This window comes from Oncorhynchus kisutch, linkage group LG25 (assembly GCF_002021735.2).
Source record: "Oncorhynchus kisutch isolate 150728-3 linkage group LG25, Okis_V2, whole genome shotgun sequence".
Lineage (NCBI taxonomy): Eukaryota > Metazoa > Chordata > Actinopteri > Salmoniformes > Salmonidae > Oncorhynchus > Oncorhynchus kisutch.
The window spans coordinates 10,015,961-10,036,502 of record NC_034198.2 but is presented as its reverse complement, the minus strand read 5'-3'; the positions used below and the strand labels follow the sequence as shown (position 1 = coordinate 10,036,502).

The 20,542-nt window shown below is 41.9% G+C and overlaps 2 protein-coding genes across 3 annotated transcripts in view; both read left to right on the top strand.

The window, feature by feature from the left end:
• Positions 1-7,039, top strand: part of LOC109869963 (progranulin) — a 33,846-nt gene extending 26,807 nt beyond the window's left edge. For both annotated transcript variants that reach the window (XM_031804886.1, XM_031804887.1), the window contains exons 14-17: positions 1,684-1,953; positions 2,129-2,362; positions 3,330-3,587; positions 5,626-7,039. In XM_031804886.1, coding sequence (XP_031660746.1) covers positions 1,684-1,953; positions 2,129-2,362; positions 3,330-3,587; positions 5,626-5,769 — 906 coding nt within the window. In that variant the 3' untranslated portion in view covers positions 5,770-7,039. The remainder of the gene's footprint in view (positions 1-1,683; positions 1,954-2,128; positions 2,363-3,329; positions 3,588-5,625) is intronic.
• A 6,862-nt stretch (positions 7,040-13,901) lies between these two features.
• arf2b (ARF GTPase 2b) lies at positions 13,902-20,211 on the top strand. Its single transcript, XM_020460556.2, has 5 exons — positions 13,902-14,010; positions 17,625-17,777; positions 17,901-18,011; positions 18,145-18,269; positions 18,504-20,211. Exons 2-5 carry the CDS (start codon positions 17,630-17,632, stop codon positions 18,663-18,665), a joined length of 546 nt encoding a protein of 181 aa, XP_020316145.1. The 5' UTR covers positions 13,902-14,010; positions 17,625-17,629; the 3' UTR covers positions 18,666-20,211.
• Positions 20,212-20,542: the final 331 nt, after the last annotated feature.

Sequence of the window (20,542 nt, the reverse complement as noted above, 5' to 3'; positions counted from 1 at the left end):
TTTACTCTGGATATAGATACTTTTGCACCTGTTTCCTCCAGCATCTTCACAAGGTCCTTTGCTGTTGTTCTGGGATTGATCTGCACTTTTCGCACCTAAGTACGTTCATCTCTAGGAGACAGAACGCGTCTCCTTCCTGAGCGGTATGACGGCTGCGTGGTCCCATGGTGTTTATACTTGCGTACTATTGTTTGTACAGATGAACGTGGTACCTTCAGGTGTTTGGAAATTGCTTGGCTGATTTCTTTTGATTTTCCCATGATGTCAAGCAAAGAGTCCCTGAGTTTGAAGGTAGGCCTTGAAATACATCCACAGGTACACCTCCAATTGACTCAAATTATGTCAATTAACCCATCAGAAGCTTCTAAAGCCATGACATCATTTTCTGGAATTTTCTGGGTGTTTAAAGGCACAGTCAACTTAGTGCATGTAAACTTCTGACCAACTGGAATTGTGATACAGTGAATTATAAGTGAAATAATCTGTCTGTAAACAATTGTTGCAAAAATGACTTGTCATGCACTAAGTAGATGTCCTAACCGACTTGCCAAAACTATAGTTTGTCAACAAGACATTTGTGGACTGGTTGGAAAATGAGTTTTAATGACTCCAACCTAAGTTAATGTAAACTTCAGACTTCACCTGTATGTATGTATGTATGTATGTATGTATGTATGTATGTATGTATGTATGTATGTATGTGTTCCCATTGCATTTAACTATTTTGGTTCTCTCACAAAAAAAAAGTGTTTTATATAGCGAGTGTGCCCACTCTGGTAATGGCACATCCGTTCCAGTCAACAGCGCACAGATACACGTATAGCCCACATGAGATTTATTATGGACGAAAGGGTGCAATAATTTTTGTTTGCCAAACGGCAGCCAAGCATCGATGATCATGTTACCAGAATAACACCCTCAATATTTATTGGAAAGGAACCTCATCACCTTGCACTTTCACCACCCTGTGAAGTTCACCATAACTTAATCTGTAGCCTAATAAACTGCATGCTTTCCCGACGAGTCGTAGTGGGAGGACCACATGTCATCTCCTGACTCCAAGTTTACTCTGATATGATGGTTATTATATCAATATTTGCACAAAAGCCTTTCCACTGATTTTTATTCATTCATTTTACAGACACAAAAAGATCCCACCTTATCTAATGTATTTTGTTACGTCGACATTTGTGAAGTTTATTGAAAAATTCATTATCCACCAGGCCTGTCATGACATTTATGTGCTTTACTCTCAAAAAGGTTGGATGGAAACCTGGTTAATGACTCCATTCGTAGACTGAGATGAATTGAAGAGTTATGTATAATTCTGAAGGAACATTTGTTTTACGACTTGGCTCTGGGTGTGTATTACAGAAACATAACTTATGCTTTTGCAATTTAGGACACCATATACTGTAGATAAGGGTGAGTGGAGGACGGCTCCTATTAATGGCCGGAGTGAATGGAATGCCATCAAACGCATGGTTTCCATGTGTTTGCTGTATTTGATACCATTCTATTCCGCTCCAGCCATTACCACGAGCCCGTCCTCCCCAATTAAGGTGCCACAAACCTCCTGTGGGCTCAGCACGCCTCTTTGTGAATACCAGCCTCGATTTTTGGTGACCGCAAAACAAGGGCTCTTAAGTTAGGATTTGAAATAATGTTATTGTTGCCCCCTAGGCGGTGTGCTGCGACGACCATGAGCACTGCTGCCCTAAAGGCTACACGTGTAACGTGGCCGAGCAGACCTGTGACAAAGCCGGGACCCTCAGCTTGCCCTGGATCCCCAGGGTACCAGCCCTGCTCCTGCACAGAGTGCTTCCTCAGGCCATTGCCCCCTCCTTCCCCCTAGCCAAGAACATGTGTGACCCCCACACCAGCTGTCCCAAATATACCACCTGCTGCTTCATGAACAAAGCTGGCAAGTGGGGATGCTGCCCCCTGCCAAAGGTAAGTAGGCTACTCTGGGGACTTTGGCCGTGGCAACTTTTCAAGATGTTATTATTTATTATGATGATGATGAACAAAGCAGTGGCAATGTAACAGAATTTGCAGCTGAAATGATAGTGATTATACACTAGTCATCTCTGTATGACCTCTATGTAAATGGTCTGCTCCTCCCCAGGCGGTGTGCTGTGCCAACGGAGACCACTGCTGCCCCAGCGGCTACAGCTGTGATGGCCACAAGACCTCCTGCACTAAGGGCCCCCTGACCATTCCCTGGTACCGCAAAGTGAAGGCCCTGACTGAGGGAGCCATGTTGAAAGACGTAAAGTGTGACGACAAGAGCAGCTGTGCCTCGGGGGCCACCTGCTGCAAGCTGCCCACAGGCAAATGGGGCTGCTGTCCCCTGGTCAAGGTGTGTCTCCATTGAGAATGGATTGGATTTATATACAGTGCATTCGTACAGTATTCGGACCCCTTGAGTTTCCACATTGTTACGTTACAGCCTTATTCTAAAATGGATTCAATTGTTTTCCCCCTCTCAATATACAGACAATATTGTCTATAGTGACAAAGCAAAAAGGTTGGGTTAAAAAAAAAGAAAAAAAACCTTTTAGCCAATTTATACAAAAATATGTTTATCACATTTACATAAGATTCAGAGCCTTTACTCAGTACTTTGTTGAAGCAGCGATTAAATCCTTGAGTCTTTTTGGTTGTGACGCTACAAGCTTGGCACACCTGTATTTGGGGAGTTTCTCCCATTCTTCCCTGCAGATCCTTTCAAGCCCCGTCAGGTTGGATGAGGAGCGTCGCTGCACAGCTATTTTCAGGTCTCTCCAGAGATGTTAGATCCAGTTCAAGTCCAGGCTCTGGCTGGGCCACTCAAGGACATTCATAGACTTGTCCTGAAGCCACTCCTGTGTTGTCTAGGCTGTGTGCTTAGGGTCATTGTCCTGTTGAAAGGTGAACCTTCGCCCCAGTCTGAGGACCTGAGCGCTCTGAACCAGATTTTCATCAAGGATCTCTCTGTACTTTGCTCCCTGTTCATCTTTGCCTCGATCCTGACTAGTCTCGCAGTCCCTGCCGCTGAAAAACATATCCAACAACAGTCCAATCAATTGAATTGACCACATGTGGACTCCAATGAAGTTGTAGGAACATCTTGAGAATGGTTAATGGAAACCGGATGCACCTGAGATCAATTTCGAGTCTCATAGCAAAGGCAATACTATTGTGTGTAGATTGATGAGGAAAAATGGAATCCATTTTTGAGTAAGGCTGTAATGTAACAAAATGTGGAAAAAGGGGTCTGACTACTTCCCCGTTTCGCCTCACAGATACATCTGGTTGACTCTCTCCTTATCGTCCCCAATCTGCAGGCTGTTTGCTGTACAGACCATGAGCACTGCTGCCCCCAAGGCTACAGCTGCAACATGCAGACTGGGACCTGTGAGAAACTGGTAGAGGCTATACTCCTCCGTACAGTGTCCCTGACAAAGGTAGCAGAGTCCCAGCAGAGGGCAGCAGAGATGAGTATAGATGTGACTTGTGACAGCACTGGAGAATACAGCTGTCCCAAACTGGAAACCTGCTGCAAGACTTCACCCACGGAATGGTCCTGCTGCCCTGCACCAAAGGTAGTGAAACGGCTACTTGGAATGAAAATCCTAACTTGAAATAATGAACTTTGACTTTTGATGTAGATGTGAAATGTGTGTACATTTGACAAGTTGAGATGTTCTTTAATCAACTCCATATTTGGTACATAAAGGAAATGTAGCCTTTTATTTATTTGTAAGGATGCGCGACCAGATCGAACTGCCCTGTCCCCCAGGACACCTCTTCCCCATATATAAACAACATTAAAACGTTCTGTACATTTCTTACTTTACCCACTTTTTTTTTTTTTAACATAGCAGCTGCTCCCCCCCCTTCATAATGTAGAGACTTAGAGCCGATGGTGTGAATAAGCTAGCAAATCTGTATTTTGTTTCAATCAAACCACATAGTGGTGTGCACTGAGTTTTGGCTGCATGAAAGAGAAATCGGCACATGAGCACAGTCCTCCTAAAATCGCATAAAGAATTGCCTGATGTCTGTCTAACATAAGCGTTATGCTATGCTGTTATATTGGTATATGATATTAATTAGTGATCTCGTGAGACATTGATTCGACTTTGCTCCAACTTATTGAAACCAGTAACATTCGGAGAAGTGGCATGGCGTCGTTCCGTACGCTCCAGCTGCACTACACTCCTGCCTATATGTCAACATACGTAGTCTACATGTAACGTGTAGCCTACACTGTCTACACGTTGCATTGAGTCAAAGCCATCGGCATTTCAACCATAACTAACATTCAACTTACTGCGCTTCTCAATGACCATGCAACACTGCACGATTTGATGGTCAGCACATCATTTGAAATTCACCAGATTAGCCTTTGGGCGAACCTTTCCGCGCAAGTAGGCGGAGTTTGACAACATGCCCGTCAATTTAAGTGATCAGTCTGCCACACAGAGTACATTGTGTGTGTAGGCAGTAAATTAGATGTAACTATAAACCACACACACACACACAACAGACGAAGTTTGTACAACGTGGTTTCAATGAGAGGGGGCAGTCATTCTCGCCCGCCCAAGACACAAGTTCAAGGCCAACTGCGGTACTGCAGACATTGTTAGCAGAAAAAATGATCCTCGTTATAGTGAATGGAAAAACGTCAATCTTCGTGGTCAATTGTATGAATAAAAAATATCCACCAGATGCATGAACGGATTATTTAAAAATCGCACACAGAAAAGGTTATACCATTTGGTTTTCAGCAGGGATACTTTCTTTCCCGTTTTCCCAATTTGTTTTTCATCACCCCACACCAAATATGACAATCTTAAAATCATTACATTTCTATTGTCAACAAATACTTCAATTAATTACATCTCTTATCCAAATGAAAAGAAACCAATAAATACATTTACTCTAACATATTTTTCTTATTATTTTTCAAACAAATGTTCCCATACAATCTGTACTCTAAATTTTTGGGTTAAAAAACTATACAAGGGTGTTGCTCATGGCATCCTGCAGTACTCTAGTCTGCCTTCAACTTGAGTTACTCAATGAAGGGGCAGGACTGAGCTAGCCTGCAACTTCTCTTCCTGGAGTAGCTCAAACTGCGCTTGTTAGGTTTCCATGAGACATCATCTTAACCAACTTTATTTGGCTTTAATGCGCTATTGAATCTTCACATAGGAATGGCCGATGTCACTTGATCGATGGCTTTATCCATTCATGTATGCAGTCATTGCTTAGACAAGACAAAGACGTCCAATCATCACGGCGGGGTTAGTGAGAACAGGAAGGGAGGGGGAAGCGGCAGCAGAGGGAGCAGCAGCTATGTAAAATAATTGTGCATAAAGTAGCAAATGCACGGAAGGTTGTTTAGCCATCAGGAAGAGACGTCAGTCTGATGCTGTATTTTTTTTTCATATATATATATATATATATTAATTCAAATGACCCCATCACTTCCATTGATTGTTAGGTTGGGGTGGCTAAAGTTAGTTGAAGTTTGTGGTGGCTGTTTTTAAAGAACATAACCATGGATTATTTTCTACTGATCCATCAATTTGTAAAATCCTGAACTAATCCTTTAAACTCGCTTTCTCTTCACAGGCCATATGCTGCGTGGACACCAGGCACTGCTGCCCTTTGGGATACACATGTGACCTGGAGCGGGGAGGCTGCTCCCAGCAGGCTGAGTTGACCTGGGACATGTTCTACAGCCACGACAAAAAGAGGGACTTTGTTCCGTTTTGACTTTGAGCTAAAATCGGGAAGCACTGATTTGGACTCTGAGCCAATCAGGATGCAGCACTGATCTGATGTTCCTCACTCCAGCACACAACCTAACCTGCAGCACATTCCATAAGAGGAACAAACAACCTAATGGAAACTGGACAAGGGACAGGAGATTTATTTTGTATGTTTTTTGTTGTTGTAAGTGATTTAATTTGGTTCAATTGGGGTAGAACAGTAAATAGAAATGGTTGGAAGTAGAGAATTCAGCATCTCCACCCAATGGCCATCTCAAAGTTTTTTTTTTTGTTTTTTTAAGCAGCTAGCTTGTAGGTTTGTCTCAATGTCTTTACGCTTAGTTACTACTGCCCCATATGCCATTTTCTCTATGCAAATGAGAAACATGAATGTATTATAGTCTCTTGGAACAAGAATTATCATTCTCCAGAATAAACCTGCTTTAAGATGTATCAAAAATGTGGTATATTACAAACTCTTTCAAGAACACAGCTACATAGTATAAGAAAGCTTATTATCATGTTTCATTGCTGCAGGCACAACCTAGCATTAGTAAGTGAGCGTTAGTATATCGTTCTTTCTCGAAGCACTACAGAGCCATTGATCAGCCGACTGAGTGTTACTTTGACATTTTTGCTCGATTTTTATTTTTATGTATGTTTTGCCCTCTGGCCTGGGTTCATCACTTTCTGTGAACATCAAAATGGTCCAGCCTCTGACAGTTTGTCATTAAAATAAAAATACTGTCACTCAAACCCCTTAAGTCAAAGCCATTTTTTTCCTTGATGTCATAATACCCATTGTTGATAATCTTGATTTTCAGTATAGGAATTGTGGTGCTTGAACAGGTGATGGGGAAGGGAATCCAGTACATAGGAATTGTAAGATTGGTTAGTACAATGTTAGTTGATATCAAAATTGATACTAAGCACTCTGTTCTACCAGCTGTAGTAATGGTAACCAGTAGTAATACTTTGAAAGTCAATGCAAACAATACCAGTTAGCACATAACTCTCATCCCATTCCTGACTAACGTCACAAATTTGTATCTGTACTATATCGTTTTTTTTTTTTTTTTTACATGAATGTCATGTTAAATGAAGGACATGTTTCTTGGTTAATTAGTTTCCTTATCAAATATTTTATCTTATGAAGGAGTTGTGTCACTGAGGTGAAATAAAATTGTTTCAAATATTTCAGTTTTCGTTCTTCGGTAGGGAAAACCATTTTGTGTTGAGCTGCACAATAGTACAATAATAAACAATGGATGAGTCATGTTTTTGTCTGACTCTGGGCGGCTATGGTTTATGGATATACCCTAGGGGAGGATGCTGAACTTTCTATGCACTTCTTCTTCTTTGGGTTGAGACGCAGCCCATGCAACAACAACAAAAACATCTAGCCACTGAACCCGCCGATTGGCATGCGTTTCTTTTGCTAATAGCATCTTTAAATCTCAGGTTTGGTGCAGTATTTCGCAAGTGAAAAATGTGCAACGTGTTGTCTTATGTAAACAGGCTGCTGGTCAGGTCTATCAGTCTATGCTATTGGATAGAGTAATCACTGCAGCTGTTCACCCCATATTAGTGGGGATATGTAGTGCCCTCAAAGTATTCAAACCCATTGACTTTTGTCATCCTATTGACACTTTGTAGTACATTTTGACACTAGAATAACTGTTTCTGACGCATATCGATCCCGGCATAGGCCGTTATCAAAGGGATTCGTTGCTCTTTTTGTATTGTGCTAATTAGATTTATACAGGGAGCGGACATCGACTCTAGGGGTTTTAACAATGAGGCACGTCAGCACTGTAATTCTCTGGCCCATGGGCCCTTTGGCTTTTACAACCCTCGTTGTATTCTGCCACATGGCACCATTGTAAAAAGCCACAGTCTAAGGTTTCCAGCCATTTCAATTCATGATTTTTAAAGTGAAAAATATGATTGATACATTTTGTACCTTAATGAGAGAAGTACAACTGTACAACCTTATCCTGAATGGCTAGAAACATAAATCAATTTGACTGCCACGGAGATGGACTTCTGATAACGGACATTTTCCAAGTGTAAACAAAGCCTTTTGCAAGTACATAGACAGATCCCAGGGCACTCTAACAGTACACGGATGAAACTCGTTGACCTGTTTATGAGTGCTCCTCCTCCTCTTCATTGGTTTGTTTCAGTTCAGATGTTGCCAGAGAAAATGTCTCATGGGTGGTCTGTGCTTTATCATGACACCCCCTCTGGCATGTCGCTAACTCCCGTGGGAATTCTGAGGATCAGAATGTGTTGGATGGGATGGGAAGTTTTAATGAACCAGTGCCAACTCCCCAATTTGTATGAAAAGCTTATCTTCACTCTACCATAACTTTTACCAGCTTCACTTACTCCGCTTAAATGTTTTAGTGGACTAAATTGCACTTTTTGATCAATCAGTCTCAATACTGCTATTCTACCTTCATTGAGTTACGCTACATTGTGAATCTTTGTTTATTTATTGATGTTATATCCATGTTATACCTACGTATTTCATGCCATAGGTGTCAATACAACATCTCTTTGAAGGTGATTGTACAACAGAATGAAATGAGGACTGAGATTGGGAGGCCAGTTTGATATAGGGAGGTGCATGTTTGCGTTTATGTGTTTAACCCCAAATAAAAAACAGACTACCTGCTTAGTCAAAAGACACATTGAAGAAAATACTATAAATAAAATATTATAACAGTAAAACTGCTAGACTCAAGACAGTACTGAGCCTAGAGTAGTACAGTAACAGTAGTGTGTTTCTGGGGTTCGAGGGCAGAAGTTCTCATAACTCTCACATATGGCCTATCAGCAGAATGCTGGTTGGTTACACTTGGAACACAGCACACACACAAACATACACAGAAACCCACACACATTCACAGAACAGACACAAGTCACTAAGTCCAACTGGCCAAAGTACTCTGTCTCTACTAATACAAAGAGAACTTCTCATAGAATTTTACCCAAAGAAATATGGAGGATTGGAAATGATGCAGTCAACTACATTAATGGAAGCTACAATAATTACATTAATGGAACTGCAATATTACCCACAAAAAAAATAAAAAATAACTTCTCACAGAAAAGGAGCAGCTGTTTTGTCTTTCCAGTAGGTTGGATTACTACCTATTTTTTTGTCATTAAAACCTATAACGACACAAGACGAGACCCAAATGCAGACACGGGAGGCAGATGGTTCGAGTCTCTGATATTTATTAATAGACAAGGGGCAGGTCGAGGACAGGCAGAAATTTGTAAACCAGGTCAGAGTCAGATGGCTACAGGACGGCAGGCAGGCTCGAGGTCAGGGAAGGCAGAAAATGTTGGAACCGGGAGGACTAGAAAACGGGGACTAGATTAAACAAGAGTACGGAAAAACACGCTGGTAGGCTTGACGAGACAAGACGAACTGGCAACAGACAAACAGGCATCTCCAAACTCTGCTGCTGCTGATGGTTATTAGCAGGGCCGCAACTTTCACTGGGGACGGGGGGGACATGTCCCCCCCAGTTTTATCATTGGAATGTGATACAAAACAAGGCAATGGTGTGCTTTAGGACCAGACTTTTTTTTTATGTTCCAAAGGTCCGCATCAGTTACTTGACTGGCTGTGCGTGGAAGCCAGGAGATGCTAAATGTGTTTGTTAATTAAATGGTCAATTACCGTGAGACCGGCAGTTACTTGCTTGACAATCACTGGCTGCAAATTTAATGACAGTTAAAGGTTTATTTTCTATTAGGGCTAGGGAGGGTGTGTTGGTGTTGGTCAACAATGAAGATAACAGGAAGTGGACATTGTAGATGGGCCATTATTTTTCCTTAGGTGTACAGAGGGCTTAGATGTCAAGGTTCTCACACTGTAAGATTCTAGATTTGAAGGTTGAGGGTTTTAGCTGAATGCCTAACTTTACACGGAATGGGAACTTTACAGTGGTGCATGTACAAGAATCAGGATTACTTTCTGAAAAATCCTACAACTTTGCACTGGAACCACACATAATGGTGAACAAATTTGAAAATTGAGAACTTTACAAGTTATACTTTTGGATAGGGTTTATTTGTTTTCCAAAACAGAAGAACTAAGACACATTGGAAACCCGTAAACCTATGAAACATAGTTTAGATACGGTACCTGTGGTTAAGTTAGTTCAAGTGGTTCATTTCAGTTATGAGAGTACACAGACACAGATAACAAGGGGTCATAACAAGCCATAAAATAACTACAGAGGTAGGTTTTTATACTCTTATGTAGGTGTCATAACCAGCCATAAAATAATGCAATATATAGCACAACAGGTCTAAATGTGTCATGACAGTGTTATGACCATATTATAAAAGGTTATGTCAGCTGTTATGACATGCTATGACCGTGTCATAACGTGTTATATCACTGGGTGTTAGTAAAGTGTTACTGATATTTCTTTCACCGCTCAAAACTATGAAATAACACATATGGCATCATGTAGTAACCAAAAAAGTGTTAAATCAAAATATATTTTATATTTGAGATTCTTCAAAGTAGCCACCCTTTTTATTTTATTTGACCTTCATTTTACTAGGCAAGTCAGTTAAGAACAAATTCTTATTTTCAATGACGGCCTAGGAACAGTGGGTTAACTGCCTGTTCAGGGGCAGAACGACAGATTTTGTACCTTGTCAGCTCGGGGATTTGAACTTGCATCCTTTCAGTTACTAATCCAATGCTCTAACCACTAGGCTACCCTGCCGCCCCTTGATGACATACTTATTTTCCACCATAATTTGCAATAAATTCATTAAAAAATCTTAATGTGATTTTCTGGATTTGTTTTGCTCATTTTGTCTGTCATAGTTGAAGTGTACCTATGATGAAAATGATAGGCCTCCCTCATCTTTTTAAGTGGGAGAACTTGCACAATTGGTGGCTGACTAAATACTTTTTTGCCCCACTGTATATGTGTGGTACCTGTTAGATATTGGGGGCTTCCTGGGATATGCTTTTGTATGTTATTGCTGTAAGAGCGAGTTAGCTAGCATGCTAAATTGTGGTTGCATTAGCTCCCTGCTCATTCACAGTTATTTCCATGCTAACAGACAAATCATGAATCTACAGCCTTTAACATACTGTTGTCCTGCCCATCTAATTTGCTTCCTTGTGTGTATCGTCAGGTAATTACATTTATTGTATTTTGTACTATTTTTGTCATTGTTATGTTTGATGACAAAATACCCAATCTGATATTGACATGCGAGTGATGAATCATGAATCTACCACCAGGCTTTGCCCTTCTATCCTACCCCCCACCACCAGGCTTTGCCTTTCTATCCTGCCCCCCACCACCAGGATTTTCCCAGGCATCATGCCCCCAACCACCAGGCTTTACCCCGGCATCATGCCCCCCACCACCAGGCTTTGCCCAGGCATCCTGTCTCCAAATCACTAAGAAGTTCTATAAAAATGGTCCATATAATTGTGCACAGTTGTAAAGGCGTGACAGTCCCCCTCAGGAGGTTGAAAAGGTTTAGCAGACAGCCCAGTACAGTCGTGGCCAAAAGTTGAGAATGACACAAATATAAATTTTCACAAAGTCTGCTGCCTCAGTTTGTATGATGGCAATTTGCATATACTCCAGAATGTTATGAAGAGAGATCAGATGAATTGCAATTAATTGCAAAGTCCCTCGTTGCCATGCAAATGAACTGAATCCCCGAAAAATATTTCCACTGCATTTCAGCCCTGCCACAAAAGGACCAGCTGACATCATGTCAGTGATTCTCTCGTTAACACAGGTGTTAGGGTTGACAAGGCTGGAGATCACTCTTTCATGCTGATTGAGTTTGAATAACAGACTGAAAGCTTCAAAAGGAGGGTGGTGCTTGGAATCATTGTTCTTCCTCTGTCAACGATGGTTACCTGCAAGGAAACACGTGCATCATCATTGCTTTGCACAAAAAGGGCTTCACAGGCAAGGATATTGCTGCCGGTAAGATTGCACCTAAATCAACCATTTATCGGATCATCAAGAACTTCAAGGAGAGTGTTTCAATTGTTGTGAAGAAGGCTTCAGGGCGCCCAAGAAAGTCCAGCAAGCGTCGGGACCGTCTCCTAAAGTTGATTCAGCTGCGGGATCAAGGAACCACCAGTACAGAGCTTGCTCAGGAATGGCAGCAGGCAGGTGTGAGTGCATCTGCACGCACAGTGAGGCGAAGACTTTTGGAGGATGGCCTGGTGTCAAGAAGGGCAGCAAAGAAGCCACTTCTCTCCAGGAAAACATCAGGGACAGACTGATATTCTGCAAAAGGTACAGGGATTGGACTGCTGAGGACTGGGGCAAAGTCATTTTCTCTGATGAATCCCCTTTTCAATTGTTTCGGGCATCCGGAAAAAAGCTTGTCCGGAGAAGACAAGGTGCTACCATCAGTCCTGTGTCATGCCAACAGTAAAGCATCCTGAGACCATTCATGTGTGGGGTTGCTTCTCAGCCAAAGGAGTGGGCTCACTCACAATTTTGCCTAAGAACACAGCCATGAATGAAGAATGGGACCAACACATCCTCCGAGAGCAACTTCTTCCAACCATCCAGGAACAGTTCGGTGACGAACAATGCTTTTTTCAGCATGATGGAGCACCTTGATATAAGGTTAAAGTGATAACTAAGTGGCTCAGGGAACAAAACATCGATATTTTGGGTTCATGGCCAGGAAACTCCCCAGACCTTAATCCCATTGAGAACGTGTGGTCAATCTTCAAGAGGTGGGTGGACAAACAAAAAACCACTAATTCTGACAAACTCCAAGCATTGATTATGCAAGAATGGGCTGCCATCAGTCAGGATGGGGCCCAGAAGTTAATTGACAGCATTCCAGGGCGGATTGCAGAGGTCTTAAAAAATAAGGGTCAACACTGCAAATATTGACTCTTTGCTTCATGTAAACTTCATGTAATTGTCAATAAAAGCCTTTGACACTTATGAAATGCTTGTAATTATACTTCAGTATTCCATAGTAACTTCTGACAAAAATATCTAAAGACACTGAAGCTGCAAACTTTGTGGAAATTAGTATTTGTGTCATTCTCAAAACTTTTGGCCACGACTGTACATCACTGGGACCGAGCTGCCTGCCATCCAGGACCTCGATATAAGACTGTGTGAAAGGAAGGCCCGGAAAATCATTAAAGACTCCAACCACCAAAGCCATAGACTCTCTGCTTCCGCATGGCAAGTGGTACCGCTCCATCAAATCTGACACCAACAGGCTCCTTAACAGCTTCTATCCCCATGCCATAAGACTGCTAAATAACGAACTACATTATACATGTAGCCATTTTGTCTCGATGCACACTCACAGGACCTTACACACTGACATACACTGACACTCCAACACACAAAACACTCACTCCATAATTTGCTCACACGCACATACATTTATACTGACTCTATACACATACACACACACGCACACACACCCACTCACATACAATCATCATATACGCTGCTACTACTCTGTTTATCATATACTGATGCCTAGTCACCTTATCCCTATACATATCTACCTCCTTTCTTTAAAAACACAATGCAACGGTGTAATGAAGTAAGATCACATTGGTTACAGATCCATAGACCTTTTTCTCTGACAGATGTTTTGCCTATAATAAGTCTATAGCTACTCATAACGATAGATGGTCTGTGTCCCTCAACAATTCTGCCTTTTACCTGTGTGATGTAGGCATGGTGCATACCACTCATGTTTTGAAGACAATCGATCATGTTGGGAATAATTCATCACGAGTCCACTAACATCTGTTATTTTGAGTTGGAATACTTCATTAAAGTTTGTGTTTAAAACAAGCTCTGTGGATTTGGGAAAGAAGACACCCTGATATATGACCTCACTGGAGAGTCAGTGCACAATGAGTTGAATGACAGAAGATTCTACTACTTACTGCATTGATCCGAATCTATTATCTGCCACTGCACACCTTGCATTGACAATGAGAATCAAAAGTAGTTGGCTAAAATGTGTAGCTAGTTTCACTTCCTTGTCTACAAATCCTTTCGGCCCCGTGATTGGATAACATGGTATAACAGGAGGGGTCTTTAAATACAATGGGTGATATGATTGGATAAGATTAATAGTAGGAATTGCCCACACACCGGTGTCTCATGAGTTGCGCAAAACGCCATTTTGGAGTGACTGAAAGAGACGAAAGATCGAGAAGCCGTGTTCTAAGGTGAATATATCATACGTACATAACAGCGTACATGACGTTATGTTAACATACAATAATGTATATGTTAGAGTTAACTAAAATCGGACAAAAATGTCCCGTTTCCGCTTGCTCCAATGACGTCATCATTTCCTCTACATCTGACGCGTCATTAGCTAGCTACATAGGCTATTGCTAAGTTAACTAACATTGCCTCGTCCTTCAGGCCATTTGCTGACCATAGTTTTGGCATACGATTAGTACCAAATGTGTGTAAAACGACACGTTCGGTAAACGTATGAAATACCTGAGATCCTCAGTTTGTTGTGTTATGGTTGTCTGTTAACTAGCATCCGCCCATGCTGGCTAACTAGCTAAGCTTCTTCGTTTAGCTTTATGTAGCTAGAATAATAATGTCGGCCGTCCAGTTCACGGTCTACCAGATACGACTGTTGCGAAGTAAATGTTTATATTTGAATCACAGTTGTATGTTGCTTTCAACATCTGATGGGAAGCATTCAGGCTTAGCTACGCGGGAGGCCTTCCTCGGCCACAACTAATCGTGGATAGCATGGCTAACGTAGGTGCATTCATAATTGCATAGAGTATTGAAGCTAGGACGGAGGAGCAATAACAACTTGGCAAAATAATGACTACATTATGGTGATGATTATTGTCCCAGAACTCCAGCTTTCGAGCTCATACCCCTGATAGGCTCCAAGCAGCTTGCAGTGGCGTGTCAGCTGACATCAATTGTACTGCAGGTTGTATGCAGCGATGAAGGAAACACGGGAAATTTTTGACTTGGAAAGTCGTTGTAGCCAGAGGTCGGAGTTTTCCAGTTGGAAAGTATCAGAATCAGCCGATAGGAAGCTCCACGAATAAAAGCGTACGCAAATTTGATCTCGTAGGTTCCGAATTGTGTTAAACAAGGCAGTAGTTTCTGCCATGTGCACTTAACGTGAGTGGTGCAATAATTTCGTGGGCCACACAGATTTTTTTTCTGGACTGATTTGTTAGTCAAAAGCATTTTGCGGGGCTGATAAAGTGCAGTTATTTTAAAATGTATAGGTTCATTATAATTTCTACGTACTTTGTATAGTTTTAGAAGTTCAGGAGTGGCCTGGAGTTTTTTTGTCTTTTTACCCCCCAACCCCAATTTTTTGTTGTTGAAATATATACATAAAAGTACAATACCAGTCAAAAGTTTGGACACGTACTCATTCCATGGTTTTTCTTTATTTGTACAATGTTTTTTTTTACATTGTAGAATAATATTGAAGACATCAAAACCATGAAATCAATCAATAAAATGTCTTTATAAAGCCCTTCTCAGCTGATGTCACAAAGTGCTGTACAGAAACTCAGCCTAAAATAAAACATGTGGAATCATGTAGTAACCAACAAAGTGTTAAACAAATCAAAACATATTTTATATTCTTCAAAGTAGCCACCCTTTGCCTTGATGACAGCTTTGCACACTCTTGGCATTCTCTCAACCAGCTTCATTGGGCTCCCGAGTGGTGCAGCAGTCAAAGGCACTATTTCACTACAGTCTCTGGTTCGAATCCAGGCTGTGTCACATCCAGCCGTGATTGGGAGTCCCATAGGGCGGTGCACAATTGGACCAGCGTCCGGGTTTGGCCAGGGTAGGCCATCATTGTAAATAAGAATTTGTTCTTAACTGACTTGCCTGGTTACATAAAATAATCATTTGAGGTAGTCGCCGGGAATACATTTCAATTAAAAGGTGTGCCTTGTTAAAAGTTAATTTGTGGAATTCCTTTCCTTAATGTATTTCAGCCAATCAGTTGTGTTGTGACAAGGTAGGGGTAGTATACAGAAGATAGCCCTATTTGGTAAAAGACCAAGTCTATATTATGGCAAGAACAGCTCAAATAAGCAAAGAGAAATGACAGTCCATCATTACTTTAAGACATGAAGGTAAGTCAATCTGGAACATGTATAGAACTTTGAAAGTTTCTTCAAGTGCAGTCGCAAAAACCATCAAGCACTATGATGAAACAGGCTCTCATGAGGACCGCCACAGGAAAGGAAGACCCAGAGTTACCTCTGCTGCAGACGATAAGATCATTAGAGTTTACTACACCTCAAATTGCAGCCCACATAAATTCTTCAGACTTCAAGTAACAGACTCATCTCAACATGAACTATTCAGAGGAGACTGAGCGACTCAGGCCTTCATGGTAGAATTGCTGCAAAGAAACCACTACTAAATGACACCAATAATAAGAAGAGACTTACTTGGGCCAAGAAAAGCGAGCATTGGACATTAGACCGGTGGAAATCTGTCCAAATTTGAGATTTTTGGTTCCAACCACAGTGAGTAGGTGAACGGATGACCTCCGCATGTGTGGTTCCCACCGTGAAGCATGAAGAGGTGTGGGGGTGCTTTGCTGGTGACACACTGTCAGTGGTTTATTTAGAATTCAAGGTACACTTAACCAGCATGGCTACCACAGCATTCTGCAGCAATACGCCATCCCATCTGGTTTGCACTTAGTGGGACTATCATTTGTTTTTCAGCAGGACAATGACCCAAAACACACCTCTAGGCTGTGTAAGGGCTATTTGAACACGAAGGAGAGCGATGGAGTGCTGCATCAGATAACCTGGCCTCCACAATCACGCGAACTCAACACAATTGAGATGGTTTGGAATGAGTCGGACTGCAAAGTGAAGGAAACGCAGCCAACAAGTCCTCGGGATATGTGGGAACTCCTTCAAGACTGTTGGAAAAGCCTTCCTCGTGAAGCTGGTTAAGAGAATGCCAAGAGTGTGCAAAGGGTGGCTACTTTGAAGAATCTCAAATGTATAATATATTTTGATTTAACACTTTTTTGGTTACTACATGATTCCATATGTGTTATATTTTATTATGTCTTCACTCTTATTCTACAATGTACAAAATAGTAAAATAAAGAAAAACCCTTTTAATGAGTAGGTGTGTCCAAACTTTTGACTGGTACTGTATGTAGACACCCCTTAAAATGAATGGATTTGGCTATTTCAGCCACACCTGTTGTTGACAGGTGTATAAAATCGAGCACAATGCAATCTCCATAGACAAACATTGGCAGTAGAATGACCTTACTGAAGAGCTCAGTGACTTTCAACATGGCACCATCATAGGATACCACATTTGAGCTGCCACGGTCAACTGTAAGTGCTGTTTTTGTGAAGTGGAAACCTCTAGGAGCAACAACTGCTCAGCCGCAAAGTGGTAGGCCACACAAGCTCACAGAACGGGACCACCGAGTGCTCTGAAACTTATTTACGTTGAGCTTCCTATTGGTCGATTCTGGTGGGGAAACTCATCTTTCTGCAATGAGTTTCCAAATCGGAAATGTCTACATTTCGACTAGTCAGTGAAAGCAGCATTAGCTCTGACATGCTAAATGAACAGAATGCATGCACAGTCATACAGCTAACTAAAGCTGTAGGCTACATAACAGGCTGTTGGGTTTGGGTAATACGTTGGTGGATGGGAGTTCATTTCTGCAGACTTATCTGCCCCCTTGAATTTACATAGCTAATACCATTCCGTTAGAAATGTAAACATGTACCATTACTGATTACCTCAGTTCACCTTGCATTCCTCTTTCTCCTCACATAAGTTACCATGGGGAATATGTTTGGAAGCCTGTTCAAGGGCCTATTTGGCAAGAAGGAGATGAGGATTCTCATGGTTGGACTCGATGCTGCCGGAAAAACAACCATCCTGTACAAACTCAAACTAGGAGAGATTGTCACCACCATTCCTACAATTGGTAAGGACAATTTTCTTTGAATGCATTAGCCTATCACCAAAAGTAATTCCACTGCCAGGTTAGGCTGTGTATGAAATATGTGCCTCACTAATGCCTCTGTAACATTCTGTGTTCTTTGTCCAGGTTTTAATGTTGAAACGGTAGAATACAAGAACATCAGCTTCACAGTGTGGGATGTTGGCGGTCAAGACAAAATCAGGCCGTTATGGCGCCACTACTTCCAGAACACTCAAGGTAAGATCCAATGGCGCTTTGAAGAGCGCTGGCAACGGTGGTCCATAGATAGCTCCGTCATTACGAGAGCAAGGCTTGCTCGTCGGAGAACCCGTGACACATTCTCAATATCTAACCGTGTGCCTCTTTGCAGGGCTTATCTTTGTGGTGGACAGCAACGACAGGGAGCGAGTGAACGAGGCGAGGGAGGAGTTGCAGAGAATGCTTGCAGAGGATGAGCTGAGAGATGCCGTGCTGCTCGTTTTTGCAAACAAACAGGTGAGCTTGTTTACTCTGTGCGAAGGAGGGTGTTCATATCTGAATTCTGACTGCCTTACCTCCTTGTAGTGCTCTTTGCTCCTGCTAAACATTATGTGGGTGGACGGTACTCATTGATCATGCACACGTAACATTATTTGCATTGCCAACCCCTTGCGCTATCACTGGGCTTGAGTAAGATATCGTAATTGCAAAGTGTGGTAGAGGATAAATCATTTGAACCCCCTTTCTCAGGACCTTCCCAATGCAATGAATGCTGCGGAGATCACAGACAAGCTGGGGCTCCACGCTCTCCGCCAGCGCAGCTGGTACATCCAAGCCACCTGTGCTACTAGTGGGGACGGTCTCTACGAGGGCCTCGACTGGCTCTCCAACCAGCTCAAGAACCAGAAATGATCCATTCCACCATTGTTTTCCCCTTCTTTCTGTCTGACAAGATGGCAGCACCGGTTCCAAGCCCCTGGCCCCTCGATACTCCTCCCTCCACAGTCTTTCTCCAAAAACCTCATCCTCCATCTCTTTCTCTGTATCAATCCTTACTCCTGGGGCTCTAGCTTGTGCTGCTTGTGTGTGTACTGTGTGTTTGCAGTCGAGGGTGTGAAGGCGTTTCTGTGTCTGTTAGCTGGGATTGGGAGTAACCCTGTCGTGCCTTTAACACACCTCCGGTGGAAATGGTGGTCTGGCTCCTCAAGCGCCACCCCACCACATCCCACCCAAGCCAACTCTGTCTTGCACGACCCCCTCTCCCCCATGCCAAGCATGGTTTTTACAAAGCAAAGAAAGAGCAAGAGTGCAAACGGTTCTCCTCTCCCTCCTTGGTAGATCTTTAACTTTATTTGTCCCACCAGTGTTGAGACTGAATAATAGGCCTTGCATTTTAACGTGTTTTGTTTTGAAACCTTACCTAGCCCCCACCTGTGATAAAACAACATCGTGACCTGTATCAGGTTGAAACAAATCAAAAAGTTCTCCTTCCACTCTTGGTCGTTCTTTGCATCATTTGAAAACCATGCTTTTCTTTTTATATTATTATATTACCAACATCTCTTAGCAATGGTTCTCTAGCGAACACTACCTTTTTCCCAGCAAGAGAGGGAGAGACCATGAAGCACAAACCAACAACCATAGGGAAATATTCTCCCTCTAAGGTTAAAATTCGTTCTGAATTTAAAAGCGGTAAATGTTACATGACTTCCTTTTGGTCATTTTTGAATTGTGAAAACTTGACACATTTTGACAATGTATTGACTGAATTTAAAGCAAATATGTTCCTGCATTTTCAATTTGTCACATATTTATTCAACTGAGCATTTCAATACATGGTTGTTTTCATAGGCTGCATTGGGCTGGTCGACTGTTGACATTCAGAAGCTTCAAACTTTATTCCTTGAAATGTTCCATGTCCGTTGTCTCTAGTTCTAGCATTTCTGTTTGTTCAACTGCTGAACCAAATGCAATTGAGCAGTATGACAAATCTTGTATATTAAACGTAGTGTACCCTCAAGGGTGTAAACACTCTACATTTTGTGTTCTACCTGGAAATGTTCAAGAGATTATTATTCTTGTCTCAGAGGTTGGCTGTACCCAGCTTCTCGCTAATTTTGTCGCTGTGATGAAGGAAAAGCACCAAATATGCTAGGGCTAGGCTAATGAAGAAAATAAGCCTAGCTCAAGGGTCTGAGTGCTAACATTGGCTACATTTAGCAACTTTGTGCTTCATACTTGAGTTACTAAGACCAACAGGTACCAGTACCTCCATTCCAAGAGCTGTAAGAATGACTACAGAGGGCATGGGCCGGGGGGATAACCGCCCTCTTAAATTGTGTGACTGGAGGTTATGCTGGCACTTCTGTTAAGAATGATTGTAAATCTGTAAGTTTTCCCCTACAACTGTTTCTGTGGGGTTTTCCTGAACACATTAAATGATATGATTTGATCCGAACCTCTTGTGTTGACAATGAGATGATTTGTGTGACAGTGGGAAGAGTAGAATTTAGCTTTAAAGAAAAAATGTATAGATCCCACAAAGCATTTACCAACTGCAACGTATCTTTTTTGGTGCAGTCTTGATTTCAACATACAAGGACCGTGAATTTTGGTCCAGATCAAATCCAAATCAATCATAGACGTCTATGTTTGGTTCAGATTTGGACCGGCCCTGATTTCAACATCCACAGACATTTTTGGCCCAAACATAGACGTCTATAATTGGTTCAGATTTGGTCTGGACCGGACCAAATCTGAACCAATCATAGACATCTGTTTCACAAGTT

What these genes read in the sequence shown, in the direction of transcription:
- arf2b (XM_020460556.2), top strand. Translation starts at nt 17,630, where the DNA reads ATGGGGAATATGTTTGGAAGCCTGTTCAAGGGCCTATTTGGCAAGAAG. An exon ending in CACCACCATTCCTACAATTG is followed by an intron (nt 17,778 to 17,900) that starts GTAAGGACAATT and finishes TTCTTTGTCCAG; the next exon opens with GTTTTAATGTTGAAACGGTA. An exon ending in TCGTTTTTGCAAACAAACAG is followed by an intron (nt 18,270 to 18,503) that starts GTGAGCTTGTTT and finishes CCCCTTTCTCAG; the next exon opens with GACCTTCCCAATGCAATGAA.